A 14,937-nucleotide genomic window follows, 5' to 3' on the forward strand; every position below is an offset into this window, starting at 1 on the left:
ACGCGAGATTGTCCAAAATGGTGCAAGAGTGATGCGATGTAGGGCAGAGTGGTCTGTACATCCTCGCAATGTACTTTGTGGGGTACTGGGGCTTAGGAAGAACTGGTGATTGCGAAGAACGATAGTTTAAACATAACCAGTGCAATCGTACATAACTGAATTAATAAAGAATTAATGTCAGTGCATACTTGGTTGGTACTGCTATTTACTTAGGCATGGTATGGTGTTAAGAAATTACTCACTGCAGATGTCAAAAGTAGGAACGTTGCTCGCTAAGAAGTCGAGAAAGGGGGCCAAGACTGCGCTTACTAGTGACGTTATAGTTTTGGGAACCATAACAGCTGGAAGCAAGTCATTGCACAATCACATTACAACCTATCGCTTACCGCTACCTTCAGCTATTGCAAGATCCAATTTTTTAGCAAGACAATGCCAATCCATATACCACTGCAGTTAATAGAAACTTAATCGGATAAGCTAATGTCACCCATCTTCCTTAACTACATGTATGGAATATGATAAGCAAAAGGCTGAGTATCCTGGTAGAACAGAATATCAAAACTCACCAAAATTTTTATCAATACATTTGTTGGAACATTATCATATTATATAACAAATCCAATAAACGCCAGTTTAATCACGAGTTGGATATTTGAGAGTTACGGAGTAGAAAAATATATTTTTCCACTCTCTTCTGTAAAATACCTAATTATACACCGATCTAGCGTGCGGGAAGCGTCACTTTACAACGTGTGTTTCTTGTCACACCGATCAGAGCCACTTCGGGTATTTTCGGGATTTCACCGCACGGTTTGGGAGCAATCGGATGTTTTCGGAGATTTTACCGCACGGCTTGAATTGAAAATTTGGACGTCTGTCAATTCTGACGGTCATGTCAGTGACTGTATTCGTGTTGTTTTGCAAAAATTTACCCAAAAAAGCATAGTAGAAGTCAAAATAATTACATATATAAAATTCCTCTTAGAATCGGAACCTGTAATAAAATGTAAAGCGTTCCATTACTTCAGGTGGATCCGGCAACGCCGCGTTTACAAGAATATTTCTAAAATATCGTTTGTCTATGATAGACGGACTTCCCTTTTAAAATTCTTCAGAGCCAGACGCGAATCGAAATAAGCAATTAGGTACCGAATAACGAAACGAGAATAACAAAGTCGAACGAAAAATTCTTATCACCATTTGCGGTATCATAATCTATAGGCGAGTTGCACAATAAAATTATGGACAGGCCTGTGAAGTCGCTCGACACCGCTTTTTAAACTACTTTCTTATTACGGGCAAATTTAAGCAAAATGATTTTTTCCGGCAAAAATCCAGTTCAATCAGATGCATATAAAGACCGACCCGATTCGCGAACGGGACAGTGCAATTCGTTCGTTTGATTTATCAGTTTGGACATCTGTTTGCCTGGTTACGCAACCAATAATTCACCGACGCCGTATAGCAATGTTAGCAAAAGTGAGTAGACGATCTCAATAATTGATTTGTCTTATCTGGCAGCGATCGGAGTTGGAGTGGCCCTTTAATTATGAGATGATACCGTATCTCAAAACCTATAAAAAATTTCAAAAACTGCACAGCAAAAGTTGTTTGGATTCACTAATACTTTTAAAATATACCATTATATATACAGGGTGTTTCTATTTTCATGGAAAAGTAACAACCTTCTTATTTTAAATATAACAGCCTGTATATTAATGCATTTTCGAATTTCTATATCTACATCCTACCTTTTTTGACTTATTTTGAATTATGTAAAAACTGACATTTGCAGATTTAAATATATCAATTGATTTCTTTTTTTTTTGTTATATATTTGGCCTTCCTTTGGGATTGGCTTTCTTTTTAAAAAACATTTACTTTGGTAGTCTGTGTTGATATTTTGAAAATAAATAAATAAATAAATCGCTGTAAAAATCTTACTTTTAAAATTCACCTAAAAAAATTGCTAAAAATCAGTTTTTTCAAACGGAGCGCCAACACTGGGCTATTATTGTTTAATAATCAGCATATCGACTGTTTGTTCTGGTATTATAATAACAGTAAATTAACAATAACAATAAAAATTGTCAGTTTAACTGGCATAAAACTGTTAAACATTAATGCAAAACTGACAAGAAGACAAAATTGTGACGTTCCCGTAATGCTCGATTGTTTCTTTTTTCGTCATATTTCATCGGCATCGCCATAGCCAAGTAAAAGCAAGAGCAATAGAGACCCAACGCTTATTCCCAATAAAACCATAAAACATGTTGTGTTGTGTGAAAAAAATCAGTTTTAACGATTTCTTCATCTTAATTTTCAATGTTAGTTTTTTAACACCCTTTTTTTTTTTAGAATATCAACACAGATCACTAAAGTAGATCATCAATTCCACATATATAACAAAAGCTTTCACTCACTTTTGACATAAAATTCAAAATATGCTAGAAACGGTGCGACTTAGGTATATTTAAAATTCAAAAATACAATAATATACAGGGTGCCGTATTTAAAATAAGAAAGTTGTTCCTTGCCCACGAAAATACAAACACAATATTATATTCTAAAGGTATAAGTAAACAACTTTTGTTTTTAAGTTTTTATGATATTTTTATAGCTTCCAAGATACGGTGTCATCTATCCATGCTAAAGGGGCCACTCCGTACAATATGTGTTCCCAAATCTAAAGCTGATTACTCTGGTGTATGTAGAGGTTTCGAACGGCATTAAATGGGTAAAGGACAAGCTTGAAAATACTTATATACACATTGAGATAACACCCAGTCAAGATATGGGTTGACAAAATTTGGTAATTTTGGAATCATGCTCAATGGGATAATAATAAAATCAATATTTGCAAAACTAACCAAAGAGCAGAACTTCGGATAAGAAAAATTCTCATATTTATCCTACCCGTAGAGATTGTATTAAAAAACTAGAAACCAAACTTTAAGAAACTTATTTTGTCTAACCGAAACGACAAAGAAGGAAAACGCCCTTGTTTTTTAGTTACTTAATCTTAGTGTTGGGGCTAGTTAATTGATCGTGGTCAATTATCAATTGACTAGTAAAAAAATGCTTTAAACAACATGTTGCACTTCTAGGGAGTGTATGATTATTTAATATAAATATGTATTTTATAATAAATTAATATGCGTTTGTGATGTTCAATTTTCTCACTGTCTTCAAGGAATATCCGAATACTATACTTAGCGATTCGGGGAATACCGATAATAATATCGACTCCATTTGGCGATGGCTGTTTTTCAGATATAGTTAAGGTTATAATTAAAGTTATAGTTATAGTTAAGGTTAGAAATATTTCTTCAAGGAAATATTCTCGTCTCCTACTTTATAGTATATATACGTTAAACTTCGTAAATTCTCTTTAGTATTGTAAATATCATTTATACGCCGAGAATAACCAGATTTATACGTCCTTTTCCCCGTCGCAGGTTAATACTGTTAACGGCCTTTTAAACTCTGACATGGACAATCTCTTAAAAATTTGTGATAGACACCAATCCATCCAAATCTGTAGTCCTGTAGTTCTGTAATGATAACATTCGAGAAGAGTTAACGAAACTTATAACACTTCATTTAAAAGTTCATGCAAAAACTTCAGTCTTGTTGTTGATGTGAATTTAAAATTTAAAGAACGCATAACTTTATGTATAAAGAGAGCATTTTAAACTTTAATTCTATCACATTTTAATATTGCTGATACAATATATGGATCATTTCTGGATTCTGTTGACATTAAAAGGATACAAAAGGTCAATTACAAAATAGTTAAGTCAAAATGTCCCCCCTATCTTCTGAGAAACTAACATATCGTACGGATGTCAACAATATAAATATTCGTAGACAAAATTTCTTAACCATACCTGTTCATAAAATAGAATTTTTCAAAAAATGCTTCTCCTATCAGATTTCGTTTATAATTATTAAATATAAAATGAACGGTTTTACCCAATCCATTGGCTCATTCAAAAGACACATGAAATGCAAATTTTTGACAGGTTGATAATTAGCACGGCATTTTTACGATGGTTCACTAATTAACGAAGCATTTTGCTTAAACAAAGATTTTTTTTTGTTTTCTTGTAGCCCTGTCTCCTTGCATTTCTTTTCCTTTGGGAAGGAAGCTGCGTCAAGGCCCATTATTCCTTTGTATAGCTTCATATAACTTTACATGTACATATTATAATTTGGAATAATAAACATTATTATTATGCGCGATGGCGACGTAACGTACAATATAAATTTCATGATATTTTAAAAATTTGTTCGGTAAATTGATCGGTCAATTGACACAAAAAAATTTGACCGATCATTTCCACAACCTTTCTTAATCCTAAAAAAAATCAGTGCCGCGCAGTTTTTGTCTCAAAAATACGTTTTAAAAGTTTGACACCCTGTATGGAAGAACAAAGCACAAAATTTTTAATTTGTAAACTAGGATGGTTAAATTAATAAATGTCGTCACCTCAGGTGGTCACGTTATTGGCAGCACTGGCAACTGCCAGAGCCGGCACATCGCACGTCGAATTTGGTGGACTCGGTGGCGGGGATCTTGGCGGCGGTCACGGTGGCGGCCTGCTCCTTGAGAGCGGCGGTCACGGTGGCGGCTTGCTCCTTGGGAGCGGTGGTCACGGAAGTGGCCTTCTCCTTGAAGGCGGCGGTCACGGGAGCGGTCTAACACTTGGAGGAGGAGGAGGTCACGGGGGCGGTCTACTACTTGGAGGAGGAGGTCACGGGGGCGGTCTACTACTTGGAGGAGGAGGTCACGGGGAAGGTCTGCTGCTTGGAGGCGGTGGAGGCTACGGTCACGGCATTGCTTTGATCGGGGGAGGTGAGATCGAGCACGGACACGCAATCCAGCTGGAGCATAAAAAGGAAATTGACTACTACGTGAGAAATACTTTTAAATCCGTAATTAATACCATAGTAAAATTAGTAAGTTTATGTTAAGCAATGTTCGAAAAACTGACATGTGATTTTATATGGTTTTGAAAAAAAAACTATCCAACCATTTAACACATTTGATTTTAAATGTGTTAATTGCGTATGAAAGTAAAATGCCACTTTACCCAAAAAAAAAATGTTTACAACTCAATTAAAACTCCTCTATGTTAAGTTCTTTAAAACACGCACCGTCAAGGCACTAATAAACGTTTACTACTTTTTAGTGTTCCTAACAAGGGCCTCTGCAAAAAATAATGCTAGCTGTCTAGAAAATCAATTAAAAAACACAAAATATTCAGAGTAACATCTATTTGCTTAATATTTTAACACGTGTTCATAAAGACACGTCAAAGTTTAAAGTTAAAAGGGGGTTTTCATAAATATAACACGCTGCTGATTTAGCTCTTTACACTCCTCTTCCAGATGAATGCAAACATCTACCTATCAAACACCTCAAGCCACTTTTATCTAACAATATAATTTATTCTGTATGAGAATTTCTCGATGCTGTTATATAAAAATCATTTCCTTCTCCCACAAATAAAAGCACATTAATAGACAAATTAAAATATATTTGAGCTAGTGCCTTCCTTTCTTGTCTCTTTTCTACCGAAATTAATTAGTTTCGAATCAAAATTTTCAAAAACTTCAGATGTTGTATTAAACCTGTTTAGGCTTAATTACGCGCTGTTTGTTTTCTGGAGCAAGCTTGGAGTTCTTTTTTCAACGATATGTTACAAGCTGGCATTTGCGAATTGTTAAAGTTTTGGTTGGTTTGGTTAGTTTATTTCAAATTATGTTTAAATTTGCGATTAAAATTCATTGATAGAATCTTTTTTTTTTTCTATTTTTTAATTTTATCTCGAGACATCCGTTTGCTGATACTTCCGGTTGAAACACATTGTCAGTTATTAATGTTGCTTCTTACTCGCAGGCGCATCCGAAATACGAGTTCAAATACGGAGTCGAGGATCATCATACTGGCGACTCCAAACAACAACATGAAGTACGCGACGGGGACAAGGTAGAGGGGGAATACTCCCTCCACGAACCTGATGGTACCATCCGTACTGTGAAGTACACCGCGGACAAGCACAACGGTTTCAACGCCATCGTGATCCGCAAAGGTCACGCGCACCATCCGGAAGTACACCACAAGGCTATCGCCATACCCGTTCAGCACAGTATAGGATTAGGTAAGGCTTTTGCCTATTCCAGCTGGCAACAGACCACTTACCAAAGAATATTTATTGGTTGATCTGTGGAATAATAACGACAGATGGCAACATTGTATACAGGGCTCTTATGTTTCGTAACAGTAACATTTAACTGCAATTAATAGATAATTGTGCTGAAAATATTTATTATAAAAATTATGTACAGGGTGTTATCAAATCAAATAATCAAAAATGTTTGGTATAAAATGCTTGTCGTGCATTTTTGTGCAGGAAAAAATAGTTATATGGTGCCCTTAAACTGAGTTATAAAATTTTGCCGTTAAAATAGACTTGTAATATTCTGCTAAATTAAATTAATTCCAATTACCCTATACGGAAAATGAACAACAAATTAGTGTCTACAATGTTTAACGTTTTCTTTTGTTTACGATAACTGTGCTTGTTACAGGTGTAGGACACTATTGAAATGAAAACGTTACGCCATTTTGACGACCGCCCACTCACCCAGAATACTGCCATATGTTGTTTTCATTGTTTAGTAGAGAAATAATTATTAATAATATTATTAATCGTAAATATCGTTGCTCATCTCGCGCCCCCTTCTCTCGTGTATTTATATTTGTTGTTAGTTGTTAATATGTTGTATTATTAGTTGTTTAGTGATTCATGCAATAAAATGTTGTCCCCGAAATCGAAATTTTAATTCGATACATTTGAAAAAAGTTATAAATACCTAAAATTTGGACAGAAGTTTTTTAATGTGGCTCTATATCGTTCATATACGGCAACGACAAAAACTTTATTTTTCAATTTTTTTTTAAAGAAACTTCCACAGGCTTCTGTAATACTTTTTTTCTACTCTCGTCTGTAAAACACCTACTTACGCACCGATCTAGCGTGCGAGAAGCGTCACTTTACCACATCAGTTTCGTTTCCCACGAATCCGAGCCACTTCGGACAGTTCCGTGATTTTACCGCACGGGTTTGGGAGCAATCGGATGTTTTCGGAGATATTTCCCACGCTTTGAATTTTGACGTTTGTCAATTCTGACAGTCATGTCAGCGAATGTATTCGTGTTTTGCGAAAATGTACGCAAAAACTAACGGTCGAAGAAAATGTATAGTATGCAACACGTTCGGTAAAAATGAATAAGAACTAAAAGTTCAGATTTTCACGAAATTATATATTTTGACATGACAATTGGTTCGACAAAACCGTGTCTTTATCAAATGTCAGTTCTGTAAAATGTAACTTTAATTTTTGGTTAAAAAAGGGTAATAAAAATTAATTTTTGAAATAATTTTATGCAAAAACTATTACTAGCAAGAAAATGGGATTATACTAATAATAATTATACTGCTACTATCAAGAAATTTAAAAAATTGGGATTATACTAATGTCTACGGAGAAACCATCCGGCTAAAGTACTGTTTACCCTTTCCCCATATGTAAGTTTTACCATTTTTGAGATATTTAATATGTTCTATTCAAAATGACGTTTACAAATAAGAAAACACTTAAAAAATAGTGTAATTTTAATTATTTTTAGTCATAATCGAAATTTCAAACAACACTGGTTAAGCAAGCAAGTAGCAAAAAATCCAAATCCGTAAAATGGCATTGAAAATAGGGACGACTTGACGGGTGAGCCCCCGATCCTAATAGAATTAACTAACCCACTACCCGCGCACCCAACCCCATCCACCGGTTGAAGGAGCCGAAGTAGTTTCGCAAACAGTCGTGCACACCCTAGCCAAAGAAAAATCGTAAAACTGCCAACATTTTCCCCCGCATTAAGTAATATACCAGATCTAATCTAGTTTCTTCGAAATGTCCTCCGATTTATTTCCGATACTTGCGCCGACCCCCCAATCGTTTGTATCAATTCATATCGCTGTGATGTATGGCGATGTAGCACGAGATATGTAAGCTTCAACGGATAGACTCAAAGGCCATCCATAGCAGACTCGACAGGCCCTAAATATTTACAGATCGTATTCTATAAGCACGAATACTATTTCTAACCCATAATTACTATTTTTAATCCATCAGATTTTCAATATCTTTTACAACCAATGAACACACATATATAGTTAGAAAAGTGACATTTATTTCAAAATGAGTATTTCAATTTTTCGCCTTCGAATCTGTCAAAACATGTTTTGAAAACGCCCCGTATAAATGGTACAAATTACGCGCGTTCGCGATAAGACAGAAGCAATTTTAGATATTGGTCTCGCGGATGTCGGGGTCCACGAAGTGTCTATAAAAGTTGATAGATTGTCCCCCGATAACGCCCCACCTCCATGACAACGTCATTTTCCCTATGAATTATTTATGTTTGCAGAGATTTAATCGGGAAAAGTAATTTGTCGTGTATACAACCGCAAATAGCGGCAATAACTTTATTTTTCACAAAGCCTCCATATCTATTTCTCCATTTATTTATTATGAATTTCAGAGTCTATTTCTACGTAAAAACTCAGTAAAAATGCACAATTAATTTACATGCCATTACGGACCCTTGCTATGAATGAATTATGTTCATAGTTGGTTCTGTGGTACGGTACAACGAGTTATTCGTATTCGTGCTAAAAACCCAATTTTTGACAGAAGGGACAAGAACTTGTTCGATTCGACAAATATGATATTGATAATCAGGGTTCCATAGAGATAAAGCATATTCCAAATGGGGTCGAACTAGAGCACAATATAGGGGTTTTATGGAATTCACATTTTGAAAAAAAGCCAAACATTTTATAAACCTTTGAATGTTGTTGAATATGATTGTTAAAAGTAAAGCCGCTCTTGAAGAGCACGCCAAGGTCTTTAACATTTGATACCACTTTTAAGTTTTCATCCATCCTCGTATATTCGTAAACTATAAGATCGCGTAGGCCGTGAAACGAATAACTTACGCATTTTGAGAGATTTGGATCCATACTCCCAAGTACCTGTTAAAGGCTCCGACAAGTAATTTCCAAGTTCAGCAACCTGACTGCGTCCCCCGGATACAATTCAGAAGTCTACCTGTTATACCTTCCCCACACAGTTTACCAAGCGGCACTGCAAAAGTCCGTGTAAACAGTGTCAACCTAATCATCTATCTTGTATTTGAGAAAAAGGGCATTAAAAATTGCGTTATTAAGTTTTTGGACAACTTGGTATGCGACTAATCTGGATACAGGTATATAATTTATAACATCGGGACGTTCTCCTGTTTTATAGATGGTAACAACGTAACATGTATCGCACAGCATCTAAGAAATCGGGGAGATATTCCATTAGGACCCGGTCGCTCATTTGGATCGAGTCTACTCAATTCGGTGTAGATCTGTTTAAGTTGAAATTATTGTAACTTGACTGAAAAGGAGGAGTAAAGTTTTTGGTAACATATATTTCAACTTCAGTATTGTTATATCTAAAGCGATTTGGCAGAATATTATTTCCAAAATGATTTAATATTTTCTGGAAGACTCGACTCTCTATTCTGGGCAAAGTTTCGCTATGCTGAGCGAGACAGATCTTTACAAGCCTTTCTGAGTCTAGAGAATTCTCGATAATCATCAATAGAGTTAGTATGCTTATTTTTTTTTGTGCAAATTTTAGAAAACTTGCTTGAATCTAGCTTTTTGAAATGAAATGAAAATAAAGTAAGCATTATGTCAAGAGATCAATCCCCCAGTAACCGCTCCCAATCAATGGAACCTAGGGCATCATTTACTAGGAAGTAATCTGCATTCTTAAAGTCATGAAAATATGATTCGACGCATGAAAAAGAGGAACATGGAGGCTCTGTGCTGGAACCAACTAGCCACCGCTAAGAACTGATCAACTGATTAACAACCATATTTTTTGAAAAAAATCGTGATAAGAACAAAAGTCTTGCAACAAGTCTATCACTTTAATAATTAACGGGGTGGCCGCGCCGATCCTGGCTGGCGTTGAGAAATATCTGTCATCAATCCGTATGGCTTCCGGGACATCGAAATCGCCAGCAAAGCGCATCTGTGTATTTGGGCTATTCTCAGCGATTATCATGACGTTGTCTGCAAACAACTCGTGAACTTTCAGCGGAGATGGTAGGAGTGTGCAAACAGATCCCAAGATCAGTCGTCGACTTCTTTGGCCGATGGATTTTTTTTTTAATCTCAACTAATTGAGTGATGCATTGCAATTAAACTCCAGCAAATGCGAGTGCTAACTCCCCTAGAGTTAGCACTGGTACTTGCTGAACTATCTGCCTTGTGAACAACATACTCCATACTCCGCAACAAGGTAACCGCCCGCCAACCACGTCTTTGACAAAATAATAATCTATATGAGGGCACCGAAACACTGCTCCTTAAAGTTGGAACTTTAGTTCTCAGCCACAGTTTCGATAATACATCGCCAATACCTTAGGCTCTCGTGTAGATATACCTTCTCTTTCTACTTTTTTTGCTTTTTTTGCTGAATTATGGGACGCCCTCTTACATATTTCATGAATAAATCAGCCTGCGCCCTGGCCTGCGCAGTTAACACTCAGCCTAAGTGCATGTTCTCTTTCTTCAATTTTCTTCTGTTTTTGATGACATTTATCACGTGCTCCTTACTTTGAAGAGTAACTCATAATGGACGAATGCCTTTTTTATTTGGTCTACCAAAACGTGTGATAATTTTTATTCAAACAAACTTCCACAGGCTACTGTATTACTTTTTATAAAGCTTCTTTAGAGCTTGACTGAAACTGTCAGTCAAGTTCCGAAGAAGCCAACAGGATGATTGGCGAAACGTTAGCTAGTTCGACTCAACAAAAACCGACGCAGGAGGAATCCAGAAGTTTTTTGAAATGTACGTGTGATATTACTTGTAGAGTAAGAGAATCCAGTTCAGTCTTTTGATATGGAGTTTTTCATCACCCTGACATCTTAAGTCAAAAAACAACAGATTGGGTGCACGTCTTGCCCGATCCTCAAGCTCGGTCAATAAGGCCTCTCAAGACCTGTCGCGGAAGTAGGAGTAGAATCTTCTTGTCTCGATGTCTTTGGCTGATCTGAGCTATTAGTCAACACAACATTTTTTTGGTGAGTCCCTCGTGTACACGTATCACATGAAGAGTGAATTTGCAGTTATTGAATTAAAGGTTCTGGGAAAATCGTTTTTAAAAAGAAGTCAACTATGTTAACGTAAAGTCGTTTTATTTCATTACCGACTAATGTTACATTTATATCTACGAAATGGGAAAGTTTACAAAATATTTCACTTGACTTGATAGGAAATCGAATTTTTTGGACCTTGCTATGAAACACGATAAGTGTCCGAAATTTGAAGAAATCGACTTTATATTTGGCACATCTATGCAGCTTTGCCCCGTGGCGAAACCTATTGAAAATTGGGGGTCGCGGGGGGTCCGGAACTATTTTAAAAAAGTATTTAAAAAAAAATCCACAAAAAAGACCATTTTTCAAAAACCGTTTACAAGACGGAAAGAAATTCTTGAACCAAAAGACGCAGAGGAAACGACTCCATAAACTGTTATTCTTAACAATTTTTCAGTAATACACAGGGTGCGCCGCAAATTCAAAAAAACTTGAAAACGAGTCCCCTTATTAAATTGGCAATAATTTCAAATTTGTGTTTTAGATGTCAGTTTCTTTTACATGACGATATAGCCCATATAGACAGCTTAAACTTTTGCATTTACGGTTTTTAAGTATTGTACAGGGTGTTAGCGATATTCCGTGCAATATTAAAAAACATAAAATGTACCCCAAATTTGCAGCTACCGACTTCAGACTTGGGAGAGAAGTTGAAGTCTAGACCCGCATCTAGACTCTTTAAAGTGGGAGCAATGAAATAACGCGAAGTATATTTTTTTAATTTTTGAATTTTTTTTGTGGTTATTCATCCAGAAAAACAGCTTTTCTTCGAAAGCCATTCATCCGATTCGAAAAATTTTACATACGTGGGAGATCCGGCGCTATAACTTTTGTTTCACGCATTTTTTCGATTATAAACAAATTATTAACCGTAAATCAAAATTCGTACAAACAAGGCAACAATTTTTGTATTTACGGTTTTCGTCTATCACATACCGCTGTTCGAGATATTTGAAATAATCCAAATGAAAATCACTATTTCTCTCCCTCAATCTAGACGCGATGACGTCATTTAATATTACCACGTATTACATGGTTTCAGAATACAAGTAGTTTTTTGAAAACCATTTACCCCATTGCATAAATTCCAGGAAACTAAGGAGATCCAGGGCTATACCCTCTATTTCGAACATTTTTGGAATTATATACAGGAAATTTCCGCTTTTGTGGGTGAATTATTGGCGATACATGAAAAACTTTTAAAGATGTGAAAATTTGATATGAACAGTGTCGAGAGAGAGTTTACGGTTTCGTCTATAATACAGGAGTCGTAAGATATTTGACAAAATATAATTTTAAATTGCAATTACCAATACAAATTTTAATATGTACCGAAGTGTGCCGTAACTTTGAAGTTCGACGAGATGTGAAGGACACTTTATACAGGATGTATTCACAATCAAATTACATCGATTTTGCGAAAGTTCCATAGTGGTCCGCAGGAGCACGATAGAAAAACGAAGCGTCCCTATAGGACATGTAACCGCGAAGCGCCTTCTTTTTAAAATAAAAAGGTGACTCGAGCTATTTGCTACGAACTTGCCCCGCTCACCAACGATTTTTCGAAAGCAATCTTGTTTATTGACGTGCCCTTCTAATTGTACCATTAAGTACATTTTTACATACAGTAAGTAATTTTGTACAAACTGAAGGTGGAGTCATTTTCACTCCTTAATGGAGCCGTCCCGGTATATTAGACGCCGCTCAGTTCAATAGCATGCGTCTAATCTGTTTTCTCCTGCCTTTTTACGAAGATGTTTTTCTGTAATGCGTGTAAGAGAACAGTCAAAAACAGTGAATAAAACGGGAGCGAACTTTAAGCGCGTAAATTTAATTCGTCATATTTTCTATATCGGTACACTTTAACATCATTTGTTATTATTAGGACCTTTCAAAATATAAAAAAAAACAACACATCCCACTGGATGCGTGCTAAATCAAATTATTTTTGAAAAAAAACTGGAAAAACGCAATTTCCATTAATATGTGTAATCGTAGAAAAGTACAGTATCAAAGGTGAAATAGTTAAATAAGGTAGGTAGAAAACATTTTAATTCTATCAATAAGAGTAATTGGTCCGAAGAGTAAAGCCCAGAAATTGTTCTAATTTTGTTTGCATTCTGTGTAGCTATTCTTAAAAAAAAAGAAAAAAATTAGTCCTCTCTGGAAACTAAAAACCCGTATTCTTAAAATCTAAGAATAGAAATTCTATATTGCGAAATTTGTCAACAGTATTTCCACCATGGTACGTCGGCAATTTTATCCCAACCAACATAACAAATTATTCTATTGTGACCAAAGAAATGTGTATACCTTTCAATTTAAACTACATTTCAACAAAAAAAATGTCTTATATATTATCGTATTAATGCCTACATTATAATATAAATTAGATAGATAATTCTAATACTTAGATTTAAATGACAAATTAGATTTTACGTGGAAGCATTGGTTCTGTACCTTAGACTTGAATATTTATTATTATATTATACTAAGTATTGTGACGAGTGTAGCTCTCAAGCAATTTGTACCCAAATTGCATTTTTGACTTTTGAATTCTCTGTGACCCTATGTTGAACAAACAAGAAATTTGTCAGTTATAATCCTGCCTTTTTTCCCATTTCGATCATTCACGGCCAATGGAATAAATTTCTTCCTAGGTAGTAAAGATTTCCCTGTATGTTTAAGAATTCTACATTTTTACATTTTAGAGAAGCAATTCGACTTTCGCCTATTTACCCAGAACCTTTCTATTCCCTAAAATTCAAGAATGATAACACTGGTGCGATTCAGTCCTGTTAAAAATTACAATTGCAGATTTAGAATTTGGAAATCTTTATTTTCTTGTATTTTATAATCATATGTAAGTAAATTGTCAGCAAGGATTGTGTATAATGTATAATGAAGTGAGCATTTTTTTCTAAATAAACACTCTTTCACAATTGCCTTGTTTTTTTTCGTTCACATTTCTTTTCCCGGACTGTATAAAAACAAAATATGTTTAAATTATTAGCCACAGTGGTCTACCATTACACCCTACAAATTCAATAATAAGGAGGTTTAGTATGCACTGCCGTTCTACGGTGGTGTTATTCTTTCTTTCTTCTTTCAAATCGACTTGAATTGTTATTAAAATTTTTGTTTCAAAATCAATGCGAGTACAAGATACTTCCAGGGCCGAACCAGCGGCGTTTCGTTGTGTCGCGCTCATTTTTTTTTTTAATTTTGTATGTCCGACATTCAGCCAGTCACCATCACCATTTACAATGCCTTCAAAAAGCACTTAGGCACGCAGGGGCAGTAAAACTTGACTCCCCATCCCATAAATAAACCATTAAGGGATGCGCCGCAACCCCCGTGACAAAGTGTCTCCCCCTGGGGAGCGGTCATGCGGAAACGTCCTACGCCCCGCATCCCCTTCGTTTTGTCATCGCGGATTGCCAAATAGATTCGTATAGGCGATACCCAGAGTTAACGCCGAGGACGCGGGGCTAGCGGGACAAAAGGGAGCTCCCCAAAAAATATATTTTAAAGGAAATAGACAGAAACTTTTGTCAGAATCTCGGTTTACACAAAAAGAATAATGATAAATATCACACCAAGATATCGAAGTTATAGAATGGAATAAAATAGAAACGCTTTTATT

General features: G+C 35.7%; 1 protein-coding gene across 1 annotated transcript; it reads left to right on the forward strand.

Annotated features, from left to right (window-relative positions):
• The first annotated feature begins 1,332 nt into the window (after positions 1-1,332).
• LOC132707681 (adult-specific cuticular protein ACP-22-like) lies at positions 1,333-6,833 on the forward strand. Its single transcript, XM_060679608.1, has 4 exons — positions 1,333-1,479; positions 4,498-4,917; positions 5,906-6,167; positions 6,598-6,833. The coding sequence occupies exons 1-4, from the start codon at positions 1,348-1,350 to the stop codon at positions 6,612-6,614; spliced, it is 831 nt and encodes a 276-aa protein (XP_060535591.1). The 5' UTR covers positions 1,333-1,347; the 3' UTR covers positions 6,615-6,833.
• Positions 6,834-14,937: the final 8,104 nt, after the last annotated feature.

The sequence above is a fragment of the Cylas formicarius genome, unplaced genomic scaffold (assembly GCF_029955315.1).
Source record: "Cylas formicarius isolate icCylForm1 unplaced genomic scaffold, icCylForm1.1 PGA_scaffold_10__41_contigs__length_53128322, whole genome shotgun sequence".
NCBI lineage: Eukaryota > Metazoa > Arthropoda > Insecta > Coleoptera > Brentidae > Cylas > Cylas formicarius.

What these genes read in the sequence shown, in the direction of transcription:
- LOC132707681 (XM_060679608.1), top strand. Translation starts at nt 1,348, where the DNA reads ATGCATATAAAGACCGACCCGATTCGCGAACGGGACAGTGCAATTCGT. An exon ending in GTATAGCAATGTTAGCAAAA is followed by an intron (nt 1,480 to 4,497) that starts GTGAGTAGACGA and finishes TCGTCACCTCAG; the next exon opens with GTGGTCACGTTATTGGCAGC. An exon ending in AAAAGGAAATTGACTACTAC is followed by an intron (nt 4,918 to 5,905) that starts GTGAGAAATACT and finishes TCTTACTCGCAG; the next exon opens with GCGCATCCGAAATACGAGTT.